This window comes from Neovison vison, chromosome 5 (genome assembly GCF_020171115.1).
Source record: "Neovison vison isolate M4711 chromosome 5, ASM_NN_V1, whole genome shotgun sequence".
NCBI classification, from domain to species: Eukaryota; Metazoa; Chordata; class Mammalia; order Carnivora; family Mustelidae; genus Neogale; species Neogale vison.
Genome location: NC_058095.1, coordinates 47,661,533 through 47,682,454, shown reverse-complemented (window position 1 = coordinate 47,682,454; position 20,922 = coordinate 47,661,533). Strand labels below are relative to the sequence as shown.

The window sequence follows — 20,922 nt, the reverse complement described above, 5'->3', positions numbered from 1 at the left end:
GCTCACCCGTAAATCCAATTTTCTCCCTACAGTGGGGCAAGATCCAAGCATCTCCTGCTGCTTCTCAAAGCTCACAAGGAAGAAGCATTTTCTTTCCTCTTCTCCCCTTTCCAGATTCATCCCTCCTCCCTCCAAGGGCCAGAGGAGTAGGCTCTGGTTCCCAGCAGCCTGAACCTTCCCTCCAGATGGGAGGCTAAATGCTGAGCCTACCAAAAGCCTCCACCCTGCTTTCAGGGTTGGCCTGTCCGGAGTCAGCCAGAGCCCTTCAGAGTCCCCCCCCCCCCCCCCCCCCCGCCGCCAGGCTGACCATGCCTCCGCCCACGTTTTAATCCATCAAGGAATCATCATCGAAATGACTCATTAACACCTCCTGAGAATTCAGAGCGCCTTTAGTTCTGATTCCCCATTCTTCCTCCCATGGTTGCCTGGGTTGGGAATGATCTCCAACTTTACTCAGAGAGGTTAAGTAACTTGCCCAAGGTCACACAGTGGGAAAAATAGCAAAACAAAAACATAAACAAAACAACTTGTGTCCCTTGCCCAGTAGTTTGGCAGGTGCTCAAATAATCTTTGTGGAAGGCCAAGACATGCTGTTTCTTCGTGTCATTGGCCTGGGGGGTGAGGGGATTGTGTTGGGGGGCTCAAAGCGGTTTCCCTTCTAAATGAAACTCTGACCTCCTTAGTTCACTTTCACTTCCAAAGAAGTTAACCAATTTAATCTCTCCGCCTAGATCCCATGGTCAGTGTATCTTTTATCAGAGCAAGGCTCCCACCCCCAAGAGCAATGAAGAGTAAGTCTAATATTTTCCTTCACAAGAGGACAAAGACCAAAACCAAAACCCAAATCCAAATCCACAGCTTCTTTTTCCCCTGAAACATACAGCCCGCAAGCAAAGCCCAAAGCGCCCCGGGCCCTTGCGCGGCCGCAGGCGCCCCCGACACACGCCACGCCACGCCACACTGCGTTAGGGACGCGTCGGGGAGGGGGCGCGGAGCGCGGGCCGGGCGCGGCGGGGAGCCGGGGGGCGCCGGGCGCGCTGCCAGGCCGCGCCGCACCGCGGGGGCTGGCCGCCCCTCGCCACGTGGTGGTGGCAGCGGCGGGGTCCCGGGCGCCTTCCCAGCTGGAGAAACCCGGAGCAGCCGGGGAGGAGGAGGAGGCAGCGGCGGCGGCGGCGGCGGCGGAGGAGGAGCGGGGCGGGCGGGAGGGAGGGGGGCTGGGGGGAGGGGTGGGGGGTGGGGAGAGACCCGGCGGCGGCGACAGGGCGAGAGCGGAGCGCGGTGCCAGGGGGGTGGGGGCACCGGTGCCCGTCTGGGGAGGGAGCAGGCGGAGGGGGTAAGCTGCGATTACAAGCAGGAACCGGCAGCAGCTGTGAGTCCCCGGCGGGGCTGGGGCGGGGGGAGGGGAGCGGCGCCCGGGGGCCGCTCCCCGGGGTCGCAGGGTGGGCCGGGGGAGGGGGGCGGGAGGTGGGCCGGCACTTGGCCCCGGCGGGCCGGGGAGGGGAAGGGTCCGGCGCCGGCCGCCCGCGTTCACCACTCCCTTTCCCCCTCCGCCGCCGCTCCTCAGGCCGCACCGCCTCGGGAGCCCCCTTCCCCGGCCCGGGGATTGCCGACTGGGGGCCCAGGGCTCGGCCAGCGGTGGGGGAGGGGGCTGCGTGGTCTCGGCCCCCGAGAGGGGAGGGGCGACAATTTCTGTCCGCCGAACTGAAGGGGTTTAAAGGGCGGCTCTTAAAGGGGCCGCAGTAGGGGCCCGGGGCCGAGGAGGCACCCCCCCTCCCCATCCGCCCTCCGCGGCTCTCACCCGGGGCCGCTGGGCCGGCGGGGGATGCGGAGGAAGGGAGCGTCTGTCGGGGCGGCCCAGGGGACAGAGCCCCTGCAGGCGGGGCTGGGCCCGAGGTGGCGGGCTGGGGGGTCCGGGGGGCGTGTGGTGAGCGCTGGCGGTCGGAGTTGGGGGGAGGGGATGCGCCTGGAGAGGAAGGGGTTAAAGGTGGGGCCAGCCCTACAAACACGCGCACACATTCCCTACTCAGACCCGGTCACACGCCTTTCCCTGGCACTTAATGGGGCCTTGGGGCGGGAGGGTGCTGGGCCCCGGGCCTGAACCCTCTCCACTCTAGGCTCCTGCCGCCCGTCTTTGGGAGGTCGAGGACCCCACTGTCTGAACTCACACCGCACGCCGAGCCCCTCTTCTACGCGCACACACGCTCCGGCGCGCGCGCGCACACACACACACCTCGGACATTCCCATAGTGCCTCACGTGACACACGGCCCTGAACGTGCCCACCCTTCACACACGCTCACGCACGCGTGCACACACGCGCACACAAACACACACGGCCTCTGGGCCACTTCCCAACTCCATCCCTGACCCCCAGCCGCAGCCCTGCAAAGGCACTCATTGACTGTGACACACCTACACTCATTCACAGACACACACACTCCCCCCCACACATGCCAACCACAGACACACATTCATAAACAGGGCCAGGAGAAGTACACACGCACCCCCTCGCCTACTCTCTGGGAGCCCTGAGTCATTCCTGCCCCCTCCCAGGGCTCCCCATTTCCCTGTGTGCCTGCACATGGGCGGACTAGGGAATTCTCTGGCCCTCCCTTCCCTGGGCCGCCCCTCCTGGCTGTGTGTTCCCTCTGACACTCTGGGAGGACTTCCTGTGGGTCCCAGGTCAGGGGCGAGGAGGTCCTGGAGGGTTGCCATAGCCCTGGTGTGAGTGGGGGAGGCACTTCCTTTTCCTGAACTCCGGGATCCTGCAGGAAGAAGCTGGGAAGTTGGGCGGGGGCCCCACAGAGGACGTCCTGACAGCGAGGGGCTGACTCTCCCAGCGCACTGGGCCTTAGGGAGGAGCTGGGGTGCCAGAGGCCTGGGATGAGCAGCTTGGCAGAGAGGTACTTGGGGAATCGAGGCGGGGGGGTTGGAGAGGGGCTGAGGAGTGTCAAGGCAGGCCTGGCTGGGTCCTAACTTGGGAAGGCAGCCCTTTCCTGTCCACAGGTCTCCCTGGGTTCTGAAAGGAATTCTTCCCTGCTGCTGGCCTGACTTACTTGTCCCTACTTCTTCCCTGTCCCCCACCCAAGTCTTCAGCTGGTTCCAGCCCCTTCGGCCAAAGGCAGCAGAGAAGAGAAGACAGCCCTTGGGGGGAACCGGGGGTGGGTGCAGCTTCCAAGCTGCCTCTTGGCTGGCAACAGTGTTCCTCAGGCCTGGTCGAGGGGTATCAGGGACAGCCTTCAGGCTGCCCTCTCCACTGTTGCTCCTGCTCTCCCAGGAGGCCCAGTGGGGGCCGAGGCCCAGGCCCTTGCCATGGAGTCCATGTTTGAAGATGACATCAGCATCCTGACCCAAGAGGCACTGGGGCCCAGTGAGGTGTGGCTGGATGCCCCAGGAGACCCCTCGCTGGGTGGGGACATGTGCTCCGCCTCCCACTTTGCCCTCATCACAGCATATGGGGACATCAAAGAGCGACTGGGAGGCCTGGAGAGGGAGAATGCCACCCTCCGCCGCCGTCTCAAAGTCTACGAGATCAAGGTCAGAACTTGGAAAAGATAGGGGTCTAGCTCTGTGTGTGTTGGGGTGGGGGTTGCTGAGGAACTGGGGATCCCAGGAATCCCAAAGAAGGATCCAGATCCACGCTCTTGGGAAGTTGAGGGTCTCTTGTGAGGGATGTGGGTGCTCTGGATGGAAGGGTCAGGAAGGGATCCGGAGGGCCAAAGTGATGGGACCTTGGAGCTAAACAAGATCTGGTTGGTGAGAGATGCCTCCAGGTGGTGTGGGTCGCAGTTGAGCAGGGGGAGGGAGGGACCAGGACTTTGAGGCAGGTTGTGGGGGGCCTAAGAGAGGCTGAAGCCTGGGCAGGGAGTTGGGCACCAGCTCTCCTGAACGCCTGCCTGCCCACAGTACCCGCTGATCAATGACTTTGGAGAGGAGCACGGCTTCTCTCTGTATGAAATCAAGGATGGGTCCCTGTTGGAGATGGAGAAGGTCAGCCTGCAGCAGAGGCTCAATCAGTTCCAGCATGAGGTGAGCCCCTTGCTGGCCTCCCAGCGCAGGCTGGGCTCCCTGAGCTCCTTGCTCCAGCAGAATTCCAACACCTCCTGCCCCGCCCCTCCTCTGTCTCCGTGATCAGAGATGGCTGCGGTCCTCCCTGGAATGGGCTGCAGCCTCCCCAACCCCTCCACTGGGTGCTGGATGTGAGGGGGGAGGCACGGGGAGCTGCTCGGCCCCCACATCAAGGGTGGGCCTGACTGTGGCTTGCCCTCCGGGCCCCATCTAGTTGCAGAAGAATAAGGAGCAGGAAGAACAGCTTGGGGAGATGATCCAGGCTTATGAGAAACTTTGCGTGGAGAAGAGCGACCTGGAGACAGAGCTGGGGGAGATGGTGAGGCCCAGGGAGTCGGGGGTGCTTGAGCGTGTGACCCTTGTGGCTTGATGGCGTGTGATCCCACGTGTGTGTGTCTGTAGTGTGGAACCCAGTGGGTTCCTGTGTGTCTTTGAGTGGCCGTCGCCCTTTAGAGTGTAGCTGAGTGTGTCGTACCAGTTGTGAGTGATTCCTGGCACAACCTTGGCCACACAGTGTCCCTGCGGGTGCTGTGTCTCCATGCGTATGTTTGGGTCTCAGCTGGGTCGACTCTGTGCCTGTGGACCTGTGTCTGGAAGGTGGCGTGGGCAAGGGCAGAGGGGATCAGGTCCCCGTGGCTGCTGGGATGAGTCCGGCATGTGTGTGATTCTGAGCAGGGGCATGGCCATGCGGGAGTAGGGGGGCTGGCGTCAGAGTCAGGAGACGTGGTTTCTGCCAGCTCCTCCCTGGGTCACATCACTTAGCCTTAGCCCTCCTCTGGAAAGGGCTCACGAGAACCGCAGTCCTGTATTATTGTGGGGCATGTGTGTAAAAATGCTTTACCTTCATCACTGTAAACACTTACACGGCCCTTATTGTGTGCCAGGCACTGCTGTGGTCTCTTTAGATATATTTACTGATTTTAATCCTTTGAACAAGTGTACAAGGTAAGCATGGCTGTCCCTGTGTTGGAGATGAGATGGGTGAAGCCCGGAGCGGTTGTCCTATAGGCAAAGAGAAGTCGTGACGCTTCTGGCTGTGTCTGGACTGATGAGACAGTGTGGTCTGTATAAGTGTCCCGTGGGTTTAGGGCAGGGAAGAGGCCTTAACCCTGACCTTGCACAGGGCAACAGCCAGAAACACCTGCATTGCAGTTACTGAGAGACGGGACCGCACACTCACAGCCACTGAGATTGCAGCTGGGATGTGGGACTTGGGGCCTCAGCTCATTGTGGGGAGGTGGCGTCCCAGACATGTGGGAGTCCTGGGTCTGGGGAGCCCTCAAGGGTTCCCTGGTGCTGGGCAGACCCTTCCCTTTGTGTCTCCCGGCAGCGGGCCCTGGTAGAGACCCACTTGCGGCAGATCTGCGGCCTGGAACAGCAGCTGCGACAGCAGCAAGGCCTCCGGGACGCCGCCTTCTCCAGCCCCAGCCCCCCGCCCACCCCTGCCCCACCATGTGCCGATCTGGACCTGCACTACTTGGCCCTGCGAGGGGGATCTGGTTTGAGTCACGGTGAGATCTCCATGACCCCCAATGTCTCTACCCCGAAGTCCCCAAGCCTAACCCCCGTTTCAGCATCACCGGACAGCTCTCCCTTCTGGGATTGGGGGTCAACACCCCATTGTAATGTCTTAAATTTCTCCCATAGTTACCCTATCCCTCTTTACCACCTGTTCCCTTACCCAGTTTCTCCCACCAACACTCCCCCCTTACTGCCTGTTTGCCCGTCCGCCGCTGCATGCAGTTCCCATATGTGTCAGCAGAGGGCACCTCCACTCAGATCCCCCACCACCCCCGCCGCCCCCCCAGGCCTGTCCCAGGTGGTGAGGAGCAGAGGCTGAAGGACTCTTGGAGATTTGAATGTGGCCAGGGAAGTCCTTCATGAGGCCATCTTACTTGGTCCCTGGCTTCCAAGAAGATTAGAAGCAGCAGCTCAGACTGTCCTTCCTCGCACCCCTCGGTAGCAGCTTCTCGGGACACTTGGCCTGTGGCCGGCCCTTTCGGATCTCTCATGCTGCGGGGCTCACCTGTTTCAGTCTCTCCTGGTCTGGGAGTCAGTCGGTGGAGGGTGCCTGGCAGCCGGACCCAGCCTGACATTATCATCTGTCCTGCCAGCAGGCTGGCCGGGCCCCACAGCCAGTGTGAGTGAGCTGGAGCGGCGAAGGTTGGAAGAGGCTCTGGAGGCTGCCCAGGGCGAGGCCCGGGGGGCTCAGCTTCGGGAGGAGCAGCTCCAGGCTGAGTGTGAGCGGCTGCAGGGGGAGCTGAAGCAGCTACAGGAGAGCCGGGCCCAGGTAAGGGGCAGGGACTCTGGAGGCCAGAACCCTGCCCAGAGCTCCACGGAGGCCTGGGGGCTGCTGGAAGGAGCCTTTAGAGGCCCAGGACTTCCTTCCTAGGTATAGACTGGCCCTGGGAGTGTTAAGGGGTGTGTGTGGGGTGGGGGGTCTGGGCAAGGTGACCGTTGGCATCTGACCTCAGTCTTCCTCCCTAGGATCTCGCCTCCAACCAGTCAGAGAGGGACATGGCGTGGGTGAAAAGAGTCGGGGATGATCAGTAAGTCACATCCGAAATCCTCTCCTTTGCCTCTGGGCCCTAGGGGTGGCATTTCCTGGGTACCCCCCCCCTTCGGTTCACTTCTCCTGCTCTGTGTTGCTCGGAGGACCTCTCTTCCAGCATCAGGGTTGCGGGGTTTGGTATGCTCGAGTGGCTCCACATGCTTCACAGAAAGGAGGTGGCCTTCTGGGATGTTCTTTTTGCTTCTGGCACCCGAGCTCATGCCTCCTTGTGGTGTCGGGTTGAGACATCTCAGCAGCTTTGCTGCTCTGTTCTGTGTCCCCTGGTGAGTTCCTGGGCCTCTCTGGGGCCCCATTTTCTGTCCCAGTAAGAGGGCCAGCTAGTTGGGTTAGCTGTCCCCTCCCTGGTGAGGAGGAAGGAGGTGGTCTCTTCCAGGATTTGTGGTGCCTTGTTTTCTGTCTCAGGAGAAAGCTGAGGCTGAGAAGAAGAGGGGCGTCCTGGAGTTCTGGGGCAGCAGGGAGGGGAATTAGAACCTGTTCTGCTGGGGTGTCCCTTGGGACTTGCGCTGGGAAGGAAGGGCCGCAGGAAGTAGAGAGGGAGCTCTGTCAGTGGGGAGTCTAGCGGTGGGGGCCTCTGGGGCAGCGTTGGGCAGCAAGGGAGAGGGCGAGCGGCGAGCCTGACGCTTTTCACATCCGCACCCTGAACTCACCCTCTCCCGCTTTCTGAGAAACAAAGCGCACACCTCCTTCCGCCTCAGTCTTCTCCCCTGAAACCAGTCGTGTGGCACAGACTCCCTACTTTCATGGGAGGGAAGACCGAGGCCCCGGAGAGGGGCAGAGACTCCCTCTCCATCACGCTGTCTAACCAGCGACGGGACCCTAGGGGTCCTCCTTCCAGTGGGCTTCCTTCTCACCTTCCTCCAGGCTTCTGGCCAGTTGGGGATACCCCTCACCTCCCTCTGCACCCTGGGGTGAGGGCCTGGGTGGAGCTGTGATATCTGGGGGGTGAGAACCCAGTTTGTGGGACTGGTGGGTGGGATCCCTCAGCTTGGCTTCTAGGTGGGGGGGTGTTGGGTGTGCCCTAGCTTGTGGGTCTGGGCACATGCGAACCCATGCGTACCATCCAGAACACACACACACTTTCTAGAAGCCTAGCTTGCCTCAGGCATTACAGCGTAGGGGCCTCTATGGCTCACTGAGTCCCAGCCTCTCTTAGCAGCCCAGCAGTGACGGCTCCCTCCAACTGGGTGCATCCAGGGAGAGGACTTTTTGGCAGGGCCAGAATCTGAACAGCCAGGCTGTCAATCCTTCCAGGGATGCCGAGTGCTTTGCTTTACTGGCTTCGGCTCTGCAGCCCCAGGTTTCCGTCCTGGGCTCAGAGGTCAGTCGTTACCGAGAGGTGTGGGAGGAAGGCGATAAGGATGGGAGGCCGGAGAAGGACTGGCGGGTCGCAAGGGGCCAAGGCTGTGAGCGAGCCAGGAAAGGAGAACTCGCAGAAAGGGCTTGTGGAGGGCGAGGGTCCATGCTGCCCCCGTGGGCAGGACAGCCCCTTCCCTTCCCTTCCCACCCGGGGCGCCTGCCACCCTAGTCCCTTTGGCCAGAGGAAGCTACGCTTCGCCCAGAGGCTGGCCGGGCCGCTCTTACCCAGGGTGACCTCCGGTTCCTCCCCTCTGTCCTAGAAGGTTGGGACTCAGCTTCGGCGCCTCCTGGATCTCTCACCCTGGAGCCAGCGGGGCTCTGTCTCGCCCAGCCTCACGCTTTTTTTCAAATGGAGCGTCTCTGGACAGCCCCAGCTTGGCAAGAGTTAATTCTCAGAGGAAGTCCTCACTCCCCCGGCAGTTTTATTTTCTTATAAACTCAGCTCCTTTTGGTAATTGCTTCCCGAGGGCTCCCTCCCCTGTCCACCCACCTGAGGCCTCAGTCACCTGCTCTCAGCTCACTCCCCCCCCCCCCGCCAGCCCCTCCTCTCTTCCTTCCAATTTGTCCAGATCCTCCGGCTAGTGGGAATTTTGCCTGTGGGGTCTCCCAGGAGAGGAATGTGGGGCTGATGTACCCCCATGGGGGTCTCGTGTGTTCCTGAAAGGCGCTTACCTGTCTCTGTTCAGACACCTCCAGGCCAGCCAGTTTTATTATGGGAGTCCTGACTGTTAAAATAGACCCCCCCATAACTGCCTCTGCTAACCCTACGTGGCCCCCCACTCCCGCCAGGGGGTCTACCCATGCGGAGGAGACAGGCCTTTGAGGCAGTCCTGGCCCCAAGGATTCCCAGTCCTTCTCATCGCAGCCCCCAGCCCACCAGCTGTGCTCCGCGGCAGTGTTCCAGCCTTCCAGACTGGGCCTCTCTGCCACCCTCCAGGTCTGACCTCTGGGCAAGGTTGCCCTGCTGTTTGGTCAGCCCAGCACTTGGTGGCTGCTGCCCAGGGCACAGGGACAGGTTGTCCCAGAGGAGAGCTGTTGGAGGTCAGTCAAGGGCCAGAGGCAATGATGAGGGAGGGTGGGACTGGAGACCCACCTGCTTCTTAGGAAGCACAGGGAGGTAAGGACCCCAGAGTGTCTCAGCTGGAGGGGGGGGGCGGCGGTTTGTGGAACCCATAGACCCCTCCCCTCGAAGCCCAGCTCAGAGTGTGGCCTTTCTGAGGGTGTGGCTAGTGCTGAGGGTGGAGGGGAAATTGTGGAGTGGGGGTTCCTTGAGGGGGCTGAGGGCTTGGGTGGGCAGGCTCAGTGAAGGGAGTGAGGGTGCAGTGAGAGAGGGGAGCCCCCCTGTGAGAAAATGGGGGCTCAGTATGAGTGATGAGGAAGAGAACCATAGGGCTTGCTTTTTTCCCAACGTGGGGGGCTCAGTGTTGCAGCCCTGGCCCTTTTCCGCCCCCCTCCCCACACCCCTCTCTCCGCCCACAAGCCTCTGCGTGGGCTGCGGTTAGTGGTGGGGGAGAAGTGTGAACTCGGAGAGAGAGGATGGAAACTCTGCACAGAGGTCAAGGGCAGTGTGGGGTGGGTCAGGACGGAAGTCGGAGACCCCCGTGTACCCTGAACTGAGCCTCATGCCCCAGAACCAGCAGGCCCAGGGCCTCCCCCTTCACGCTTCTCACCCTCCCTACTTCCTTTCTTTCAAATCTCCTCCAGCCATGGCAGGGGCGCTCACAGGAATTAACCCTAAGCACTTGCAGCCTTGGGAGTCCCCGAGTGGGGGGAGCAGCTCTGAAGTCGATGCCCAGCACTCCTCCCTCATTGTGCTCTAAGGGACCGGGTGGGGGGGGGGTCTTTGAATCTGTCTCTGACTCTTTCCTTGCCAGGAAGGCAGAGAGCAGCTCTGTCTCCCTAGATGGGAAATTGCACATCCTCCCGTCGTTCCTAAACCAAGGTCAGTGAGCTGGATGGTGTCTCCAAGAAAGGATCAGCATGAGGTTCGTTCTTTCTCCACCCATCTCCTGGGCACTCCCCGGCCTTCGTCCAGGCCACACACTGTGTGAGGCCGTTTACCTGCAGACTCTTGTTCTCACCAAAGATACGGCGAAGGTCTTGTCCCCTTTCTACTGTGGAGCAAAGAAGTTTAGTGACTGGAGAAGTTAAGTGACAAGTTAAGTGTGAATACCCAGCGGGTCCTGAGCCGGTGGGGCAATGGTGTCTCTGGTGGTTGTCTGGTTTGGGTTCTTCCTCAGGTGGGCGGCTCGGCTGTGAGGGACGATCGGGTAATTTGTTGCGGTAACCAGGTCAGGGTTGCAAGTGAAAATCTCAATATGTGAACACTTCAGAAACCCTCACGATTCTGCGGGGGCCACTTAGGGGAACCAGGACAGCCCTGGGCACACTGGGATGCGTGGCTACCCACCCACACAGGAGTACTGGTTCCCAGCCCTGGCGTCAGCTGCTCAACGTGGCCTTCTCCAGGGAGGCCTTCCAGATGCAGCCAACGTCTAGCTGTGCTGGGAGCCCGGCAGGGCTGCCATGAGGAGCCAGGCTCTGTGGACCGCAAGTCATAGCTGGTCGAGGAGAGTGAAGGGGCTCAAGGCGCTTGAAAGGAAGTGGTAGAGCACTGGGTTGTTGCAAAGTGACTTCCTCCTCCCCCCGGCCCGCAGCCCCAAGTCCGCTCCACGGCCCGGTGCCTGTGGTTCCCTCCCCGAGGGCCGGGCGGGAAGACTGATGCTGGGTGTGCCCGTGGGTGGTGGAAAGTTTGGTCCCTCAATTCCCCCACAAGGGTGAGGGGGCTAAGGGCAGCTGGGGGCAGCTCTGGGCAGAGATGGAAGGGCCGGGAATGCTGGCTTTTGGTTTTTCCTCCTGATTCTGAGTCAGCTGGTGATTTGACCAGCTGTCTGATCCTGACCCCAATCCTACCCTAATACTGATTGTGTCCCTGGTTTTAACCCTACCCCTCCTCCTGACCCCAACTGTGTCCACAATCCTGATGGAAAATGAGCTGTCAACCCCAGCCCTAATGTGACCCTGACCCCATCCTTAATCCCGACCTTAAGTCCATCCCTAGTTCCAGTGCCATAGTGCAGCGCTGGTCGTCCCTGTGACCTGTTCCTGTGACCCGGCCCAGGATGGGCCCCCAGTGAGCTTCCCCGGGGAAGGCGCGGCAGAGTCCGTGTACCTCCCAGCTGGTTTGGGGTCGAAAGAGCCCCTTTACGGAGGAGGAGGAGGCTTCGGTCCCTGACCTTCCTCCTCTTAGTTGCTTTATCAGTCGCAGTGAAGATTATTGCTTCCAGATGGAATTTTGAGATCTCGGACTTATTCGTGGAAAGAATGAATGGGAGGATAAGTCAATGAAGGGTGGAAAGACTTGCAGCGGAGGGAGTCCTCCTTCCTGCCAGCTCTGCCATTTGCACTCTGGCTCCCCCGAAGGTGCCAGCTCAGCGGGCTGAGGAGCCAAGAGCAGGTTTGAGTCCTTGCTCTGTGCCACCGCTGCTCCGTGACCTTGAGCCAGCTTCTTAACAGCTCTCATCTTCCACGGATGTCTAGCACCTTCCTCTCCCCTCCCAGGGCAGGGTCGGTGATGCTCCGGCTACTGCGGAGCTCCCCAGCCTCCTCCTGCTCCTCTTTCCCTTCTGCCCTCCCTCCGAGCCCCCCCCGCTCCCCGCTTTCCTGATCCTCTTGGAAGGCGGTATATAGCTTAGTGGTCAGCAGCCTGGACCTTAGAGTCCGGGGAACCAGAGCTCCGTTTCAGCACCTGCCCTGCTCCTTGGCTTGAGGACTCTGTAAACCTTGGTTGTGTCATCTGTAGCATGGAGAGAGGAGTGGCCATGTCATGGGGTTGCTCTGAGGATTCAGGAACGTTCCTTAGCATCATGCCCGGCCCCATGGTAACCCCTCATCCATTCTTTTCAACCTGGGTCCCTCCCAGGTTCTGAGAGATGCAGACAGAACTTTCCCCCATAACTTTTTTTTTTTTAAGATTTTATTTACTTATTGGACGCAGAGAGACACACAGAGAGAGGGAACACAGCAGAGGGAGAGGGAGAGGGAGAAGCAGGCTCCCCACAGAGCAGGGAACCCGATGCAGGGCTCGATCCCAGGACCCTGGGATCACGACCTGAGCCGAAGGCAGATGCTTAATGACTGAGCCCCCCAGGCGCCCCTTTCTCCCATAATTTAAGCCATAAAGAAGTTGCCCAGAGCAGCCATCTGCTGTGTTTACCTGACCCGTGCTTCCCAGACAGTTGCGTCGTGGGAACTACCATTCAGGTGTGGGCAGGGAAGCCAGGAAACGGAACGTGTGTTCAGGTGCACGTGTGCAAGCCTTGGTTGTGTTGTGAAGTTGAGATTTTTTTCCACTGAATTGGCAGTGTGTTCTAATGTGAGTCATTCAGTTGTCAGCATCTTTGGCTGCCTGGGGCCTGTGCATCTTGAGGTGGGAAGAGAGGCTTGATATAAGGGGCAGCCCGAAAGAGCTGTGGGACATCAGGAGATCAGGCCCCAGCACCTCGCCCGGGGTCTCAGAGGTCTTTCTAAGGCCGCCTGGGGCTGTAGGACATTCATACTCATGGGCCTCCCCAAGTACCCCCCCCTTCCCTGCACCTGGTCAGAGCTGGGGCGTTCTGGACTAGGGGCTTCTTCCGTTTCCTGCTGGCCCATCTGTTTTTCCGTGAGGAGGGTGCCAGGAGCAGGGCGGTGGAAACTGGGGTAGCTCCTGACAAGGAGAGGAAGGCAAGTAGGGAAAAGATAGGGGCCTGGGAACTGAGTGTGGCAGGTGAGATCTCCAAGCTGGGGTGTGAAGGCAACGACCTGTATCTGTCACCTGAGATATGGCCGTGAAGGCGGATGGGGAGCGAGACTAGCAGCTGCTCCCTGCTCCGTCAGAGGGGGACGCTCGAGCCCTCTCCTGCTCCTGCCACAGAACGGTCAGCGGGAGCCTCCAAAACCCCCAGTCTGATGGGGGAGACCTCGCTCCTGCACTCAGAGGGAAAAGGGGAGCTGTCACTGGGGAGTCCTCAATTAAATATGGGACACCCAGGCTGGATCTTCCGGTCTGTTGGGAGAGATGCCATTTCTTCCCACAGACCCCTGAGATGAAGGTCGGGGAACACAGGACACGTCACGTAAGGGCTGAGATGGGGTAGAATTGAGGTTCCAGCACCTCAGCCAGGGCTCCCCGAAGGACTCCCTCCTCTCTGCTCCCCTCTATCCCTGTGCACCCTCAAATGGATAGTGGGCACTCTCTCTCCCTAGGAAGTGGGCTTGTCCCCCAGAATCCAGCCTCTTGGCAATAATTTGGCTTTGGCCTAGATGGGTTAAAAATAATTTCGTCATGGGAGGGGCATTTGGCTCCCCCATCACCCAGCTAGCCCCAGGATTAGCAAGAGAGAACCAGCCGGTGAGCAGTGAGCGTAGAGTGAAGCTCAGTCATTATCTGCCCTCTTTGCACCTCGGCTTTTCCTGCCCTCTGAAGCCCTAACCTCAAGACTTCCCCTTCTCTCCTCTAGGGTCAGACACACACACATATGTGCGTACACACACACACACACACACACACACTCACACCGTTCCTCACAGTCAAGTGGCCTCACTCCTGTCTTCACTCCCTCCCCTCTACATGGATCCTCTCTGCCATGACTATGACCTTGGGATGGGCACAGGGCCTCAGGGCCTGAAGACACCCCTCCCCAACCTTATTCATGCCCAGCACCTTACAGATCCTAGAGCAAGAGGGCTTCCCCTGAGAGCAGATCGACCTGAAGTGGCTGAGCCTCTCTCTGCCACCTCCCTTTGGCTCCAACTTCCGGGAAGCTCCACAGTCCCTTCTGGACTTGGGAAGGGCATGGGGAGATCTGAGGAAACCAAACCCCCGCCTCCCAGGCTCCTGCCTCCCAGGCTGTGTCCAAGCCCGGAACAGAGATGAAAGCAGTGACCCAAGGCAACCGCAGAGCCGCCTGTGAGGTCAGGAAGGGCTCCCTGGAGGGGTGCAGCCCAGGCTGGGAGAGGGGAGGGGCAGTGTGAGAGAGAGAACCTTCCGTGGGGCTGGGTCAAAGTGACCCAAAGAGAAAGGAAGAGAAAAGGAAGTGGGTGAAGTCTTTGCTAAGTTCAGAGCCCTTCCAGCTCCATGCAGGTGGGTGCCTAGGAGGAAGTGGGAGGAAGAAAGGGAAGAAGAAAGGCAAATGGATGGGGAGGCTCAATTCATTCTTCACTTCCGGAACATCTCCTGGGGGCCAGGCCTGGACAGGGTGCTGGGAATAGAAATACAGCAACACGATCCTCCCTTTTGAAGAACTCCCCGTGCAGTTCCAGAGCAAGGCGACTTCTGCTGAGTGCGTCCCGTGGGTGGCGCCCTCTGGGGGTGTGTGGTGCACGACAGCTGTTTCCACAGCTCCCCCTGGAAAGGGCTCCCTGGAGATCCCAGGAGGTGCAGGACTGGAAGCTCAGGGGCAGCGCTGAGGTGGAAAGAGGGCAGTGGACGTGGCACTTGGCCGACCCGGGTTCCAGTTTATCAGTTGGCTCCTCTGGCAAGCCAGGGAACTTGCTTCTGTCCTCACCTACAGAACTGTACAGCACTGGTCCCCAGTCCTACAAAGGGGGAGGCCTCCCCGTGGACCCCTGCCCCCAACACACAGGTTGTACTTATGCTTTTATTAATCACTCTTAGAGAAAACTCACAGTAACCAGAGCTACTTTCAACTCAGGGCCGTTTTTTTGATGAATCTGTTTTATTTGTCACCGCAGCTTCTGCTCAGCTTAGAAAAACATTCGCACACACCTGTATCAGATGTGCTCAGGCCGTAGACAGTGCTTGGTGAACACATGGATTTAGGGACCCCTTGGCGTCACTGAGCTCCCCAGCCCAAGCCCCTAGTCGGGGAGCCACTGCCCTAGCCCCAGGTAAGGCTCACTGGGAAGAGAGGGAGGCTCCCTGGAAGAGGTGGTGTTTGAGGTAGACCTTAAAGCCCAAGAGCATTTATGCAGCTGGGGTAGGAGGGCCCTGGAGGGAAGGGAGAGCCAGCGGCTGGGCAAGGGCAGTTCTCTGTCCACAGCTGTGACCGTAAACCTGCTAACCTCCTCCTCACTCCCTGCCCTCTGACCTCAGGGTCGGGAGCAGGCTGGAGTCAAGCCTTGTCTTGGGGCGGGGGTGTGGCTGGGGTGTCCTTTAGGGTGAACTTGGCTTTGGCTTACACGGAGCTGACAGAGGAGCTGGGCCGCCTCCGGGAGTTGAGTGCCCTGCAGGGGAGGATCCTGAGGACGCTGCTGCAGGAGCAGGCCCGGAGTGGCGGTGAGCTGGGTCCTGGAAGGGGAGGCTGGGAGCTGGGTCCGCAAGGAGGCGGGAGGGCAGCTGTGGCTCCCGTCCCGCGTCCTGGGGCCACGGTTGCCTTCCTTTTCCCTGCTGGGTCTTGCCTCCCCGCATTGCGAGGAGAGCTGGGGGGCCGCCGTGACAACCCCCCCCCCGTTCTGACGCCCTCTCTCACCCACCCCGCCTTTCCTTCTCCTCCTGCTTCCCCCCGTTCTGACGCCCTCTCTCACCCACCCCGCCTTTCCTTCTCCTCCTGCTTCTCTTCCAGGCCAAAGACACTCGCCGCTGTCGCAGCGCCACTCCCCGGCCCCCCAGTGCCCCTCACCGTCCCCGCCCGCCCGGGCGGCTCCCCCTGGACCCCCGTGCCAGTCCCCCGCCCCCCAGCGCCGCTCTCCCGGGCCCCCGTGCCCCTCGCCCCAGCAGCGCCGCTCGCCGGCCTCGCCCTCCTGCCCGTCGCCCGTCCCGCAGCGCCGCTCGCCGGTGCCTCCGCCGCCGCCGTGCCAGTCCCCCAGCCCGCAGCGCCGCTCCCCGGGGCCCCCCGCCTGCCCGGCCCCGCAGCCCCGGCCCCCACCGCCCCCGCCGCCAGGCGAGAGGACGCCGGCCGAGCGCGCCTACGCCAAGCCGCCCAGCCACCACGTGAAGGCCGGCTTCCAGGGCCGCCGCAGCTACTCAGAGATGGCCGAGGGCGCGGGCTACGCGGGCGCCTCCCCGCCCTGGCTGCAGGCCGAGGCGGCCACGCTGCCCAAGCCGCGGGCCTACGGCGGCGAGCTCTACGGGCCCGGCCGGCCTCTCAGCCCGCGGCGCGCCTTCGACGGCCTCCGGCTGCGCTTCGAGAAGCAGCCGTCGGAGGAGGAGGAATGGGCCGTGCCCACCAGCCCGCCCAGCCCCGAGGCGGGAGCCATCCGCTGCGCCTCGTTCTGCGCGGGCTTCCCCATCCCGGAGTCGCCCGCCGCTTATGCCCACGCGGAGCACGCACAGTCTTGGCCGTCCATCAACGTGAGTGGGGCGTCCGCGGGCTGGGGGGGTGGTAGGCTCCCACCCTGGGCACCGGCCCCCCTGCCTCCCTGGACTGCCCCCGCCCTTCACTTCTCTCTCTTTGGCTTGCATGGACCCTGGCGGCCCCTGACGGCTGGCTGGGGCGCATCCATTGCAGAGGTTTAGGGCCTGGCTTGAGTGTGACAGCCTGGGATTGATTCCAGACCTCAGCGCTTAGCTTAGCCACGGGGAGACCTCCGACAAGCTACTTATCCTCTCTGATCCTCAGTTTTCTTACCTAATTCCGTTAGAGGGTTCCCGAGAGGGAGGCGGAGAGACTAAAGCCCTCTGTTGCGACACTAGTGATGGGGGCTGTGATGACCGCCGCCGGTCTCCGCCCACACGAGGGTCGGGCCTGCGCATCCAGTGCCCTCCATCTGGCCTCAGAGCCCCTGCTCTTTACCGGTTGTCCTAGAAGGCAGCCTGTCTTAGGGCTCTAGCGTTTCACTGAAATAATGAGTTTCCTGAATGTCAGAGCCAACTCTTGCCACCTGGAAGGACCAAAATATATTCCAAAGCCAGAAAGAAAATTATTTTTGGGTTGTACATTGTTTGGGATTATCCATTGCTTTGAATTATGTGGGAACCGTGTCTTAGTCACTCTGGGGGCATGTCTGGGTCTCAGCTTCTGCATTATGCCTCATTACTGCATATACCCTGGCAGGCTGAGCATACAGGCCTCCTGGGGTCCTATGTCCTGGGTTGGGGCAGTGGATGCTAAACTGGTGGAAGGTGGGCAGGGAGGGCAGGGGAGCAGGGATGGTGCTTACAAGGAGTAACCAGGCCTTCTCTGCGTGTTACAGTCCTCTCTGCCCTGGGTCTCAGGAAAGGGCAGGCTGGGCTGTGGGGACCATGAGAGAGGGTTGGGGACCTTACCTGACTCCCCTCTCTTTCCACAGCTTCTCATGGAGACAGTGGGCTCTGATATCCGCAGCTGCCCCCTCTGCCAACTAGGTTTCCCTGTTGGGTACCCGGATGATGCCCTCATCAAACACATTGACTCCCACCTGGAGAACAGCAAGATCTAGGGTGCCTCCCCCACCCACTGGCTGTTTCTCCATCTTCTCTCATCACCCCCAAACACACACTCACTTTGAATGCTGCATGAATCTCGTGGGGGGCCCCTGCCCCTTGCGACCCCCAGATACCTCCACTAGCTACCGAGTCAACGTGTGTGCCGTCTTCCCTGGTCTAGGCACCACTCAGCCCTGGCTCTTTCCGAAAGGCCAGCCGAAGCTCTCCCCAGCTCCCTGGTTTCTGCCAGGGGGTTGGGGGTGAGGATCTGGGCTGGGATGGGGAGGGGCATCCCCCGCCCAGCCTCTCCCTCTGCCCTTCTGTTCTCAAGACAGGGTTGGATCCAAGGAAGTGTCTAGTGCTTGGGCCTGGGGGAGGAAGAAGGTATCAGAGGACTCTGGGAGCTCCCCTAGCTTCTCCCCAGATGTCCATCTTTCTCAGGCTGTGCTCTGTCCAGGGAGCACCTCTTGGTGAGGTCCCAGAGCCTGCCTTGCACAATGATACTGGTTCCTCCATCCCATGGCCAGCTCTGGGCTCTTGGCATGGTCCCCCCCCACCGCCTTAGGGGAAGGAGGCATCTCATTTCTGGCCATTCCCTGCGGCCAGTCTTGTTCTCCTCTGCCCCCCTGGGGGTGAGAGAGGAGAGGGAGGACCCTGCAGGACTGGGAGGATTCAGCCTAAAGAGGCTGCCCTGAGGGCGGGGGGGTGGTGAGGGGGACACCTTGTACCATGACCCCCAGGCCAGGGGACTGTCTATGCTAGCCTCCCAGGCCCCTGCAACCCCCCAGAGCCCCTCGCACCAAGACACAGATGATTAAGACAGATGCTCCCCTCCACCCTTACACTACTCGAGTCCCTGACCATACAGGTGCCCTGGAGCCTGTGTGTGACTCGGCGTCTGTTAGCTGGGTGGGTGTCGTCAGCCCTGCCTCCCAGGCCAGAACCTGCGGCTGGGCCCAGGGTGCTGTTGGAGATCAACTTCAAAAGAGCTAACCCCCTTCCCATTGCCCAGCGACCCACATTCCCTCTGTGAAATCTACCTCAGAGTCGTACCCTCAGAAGGATGGGTAAGCAGGAGGCCAGGGGGTCCCTAGGGCTGAGGTGGGGAGCTTCCTAAGGCAAGAGCCTGCTGCCCCACGATGAATCCAACTCCCCCCCCCACCGCTCCCCGCTGCGAGCCTCTCCCAGGTCTTAGCCCAGGGCTGGTGGCAGTGGGCGCTACCTGTCAGTGCATGTCCCATTCTGATCCAACACTTCCAGCCGCCCCCCCCCACCTCCTCACACCCCTCTCCTCCCCCTCAGTGCAGGGGAGTAAAGAGGTGTGTCAGGCAGGAAGGGACCAAGGACTCCAGAGACACATGGCACTGTACCTTGAGGGTTCCCGTGGGAAGGGGAAATGGAGAAGGGGGCCTGGAGAGGGAGGTGGGGGCCCCTGAGCTCTCTGAACAAGTTGAAAGTCCAAATAAAACTTACCTGTTCCATCTGCTCTTGGTCTGTGCTGTCCCTGGTAGGGGCAGGGAGAAAACCCTGGGTAGCGGGAGGTTTTGCAGCTGACTCGAGGAACTGCAACCATGCAGGGTTGCACTGGACAACGGGATGCGTGGGGCATCGGTGTTTTAGGGTGATTCTGGAGACATGCATATGGAGGTGGGCACAGATGACTTGTGACATGGAGTTTATTTAAACTGCTTCTTTCTAAAAGATTTTATTTATTTGTTTCAGACAGAGAGCACAAGCAGGGGGAGGAGCAGAGGGAGAGGGAGCTGGAGGGAGGGCTGGATCCCGGGACTTTGGGATCATGACCTGAGCCAAAGGCGGACGCTACACCCCCTGAGCCACCCAGGCACCCCAGTAGAGGATGTCTTTATGACAAAGCAGCCAGCCTAGCCCTGAGCAGGTGTTGGGAACTCTTGAATTTTCCCTCCCAGCAGGTGGAGGTTCCAAAGCCTTGGGGGTTCGGGACCAGCTATGTCTTCACCTAGAGATTTCTGCATCCCAGGAACGAGGCTTGGCCTCAAAAAGGAAGAACCCATGTTCCACATCCTTATGGTTCTGAGAGTGGGGGAGGGGCTGGGCTCCAGGCTCAGCAGCTGCCTTGAAAGCCCCACAACAGGGCTGTCAAAGCCAGATCATAATCCTGTGACTTTGGCCCCAGTCAGAGCTGTGCCCTCTGTCTGCAGAAAAGGCCTGAGCTCTATTCACCAACTCTTGGTGCCTTTCATGTCCTCATGACCCCTGCAGGCCAAGAATTCACTTAAAAGGCTGGGGCAATTGCTCATAGAAGGCTGAGGTTCAGCTCCAGATCCAGGGCAAACATCCCTCCCCATAACAGTGCCAAGGTTCAAACCCCAGTGGGGAGATGTCCCAGCTTTCTCTGCTCCTCTGTTGCAGTTAACAACTACAGTTGGCTTCTAAAAGTTCTTCCAAACTTGACTCCATTTGCAGCCAAATCCTGAGTGCAAAGAAAGGTGAAAATAGCCATTCCTATGGGACATGGCTTCATAAACCGTGGGAAAGAAGGTTCTGAAGAATTCTGGAACATGGGCACTCAGTGTACCCTGCTATTCTTCCACCTCAGACAACTCCCATGGAAGAAGGCAGCACCCAGGTTTCTGGGCCGGGTCCTTCTTGCATCTTTGGAAACATTTGCTAGAAATTTGAATGAATTAGGGGTGGTACAAGGACATGAGGCAAAGAAAAATCCCAGTCGTTGAGAGAAAAAAGGCAAAGGATGACCTGGGAATGAACTATAGGCTGGGACATGACCTGGGGAACCACTTCTGGTCCTTGGCATGTCTGAAGGTAAGAGGGAACCCAGGTATCCCATAGCCTGGACATCTTTGTGGTCACCGGTGTGAGGAGGACATGGGGACATAGGGTGCCTATTCTTTTTTTTTTTTTAAGATTTTACTTATTTATTTGACAGATGGAGATCACAAGTAGGCAGAGAAGCAGGCAGAGAGAGGAGGAAGCAGGCTCCATGCTGAGCAGAGAGCCCGATGTGAGGCTCGATCCCAGGACCCTGGGATCATGACCTGAGCCGAAGGCAGAGGCTTTAACCTTAACACTGAGGCACCCAGGCGCCCCTAGGGTGCATATTCTGTCTCTGATTTCTAGGGACCTGAGAAGGGGCTCAGGTCCAAGGCAGAAAGTTGCTGAGGGCTGGGAGGGAAGGGAGAAAAAGGGGAAAGCCAGTGTGTGCCCAGCCCATGTCCTCCAGAACTGCAGGCTTTCATTGAATGCCCCCCAAAAGGAGAGGACATGAGAGGTCGGGGAGCTGGGGGAGGGCTGGGGAGCCTGCCAACACTCTTCCCTCTCTTCTCAAGCAGAATGGTGATCAGACAGGGCCTTGGCTACTCTGGGTACCTGTTAGTCTGTGCGAGTAACGTAGGGGCTCTCTAGGGCCTGAGAGAGTGTGGGGACAAAAGGATCCAGATCATGAGGCTTCTGGAAGGATGAGAAGGCTGCAACAACTTTCCCAGGGGCAGAATGGAGAGGAGACTGCTGTTGAGGCTGGAGAAGACACCCAAGGGACCCACTGGCTCCTGCCAGCGCAGACCCAAAGCCAGACGTAGTAGGGA

At 60.0% G+C, this 20,922-nt stretch overlaps 1 protein-coding gene across 3 annotated transcripts; it reads left to right on the top strand.

The window, feature by feature from the left end:
- The first annotated feature begins 1,251 nt into the window (after positions 1–1,251).
- On the top strand, positions 1,252–18,827 carry TBKBP1 (TBK1 binding protein 1). 3 transcript variants are annotated; one of them, XM_044248817.1, is made up of 11 exons: positions 1,252–1,369; positions 2,771–2,902; positions 3,277–3,536; positions 3,906–4,028; positions 4,282–4,386; positions 5,398–5,578; positions 6,182–6,357; positions 6,555–6,616; positions 15,156–15,274; positions 15,561–16,288; positions 17,227–18,827. In XM_044248817.1, the coding sequence occupies exons 3-11, from the start codon at positions 3,312–3,314 to the stop codon at positions 17,353–17,355; spliced, it is 1,848 nt and encodes a 615-aa protein (XP_044104752.1). In that variant the 5' UTR covers positions 1,252–1,369; positions 2,771–2,902; positions 3,277–3,311; the 3' UTR covers positions 17,356–18,827. The 3 variants fall into 3 exon arrangements, with proteins under 3 accessions (XP_044104752.1, XP_044104750.1, XP_044104753.1); XM_044248815.1 differs by lacking the exon at positions 2,771–2,902; XM_044248818.1 differs by lacking the exon at positions 1,252–1,369 and having other exon boundaries at positions 1,944–2,902; positions 6,185–6,357.
- Positions 18,828–20,922: the final 2,095 nt, after the last annotated feature.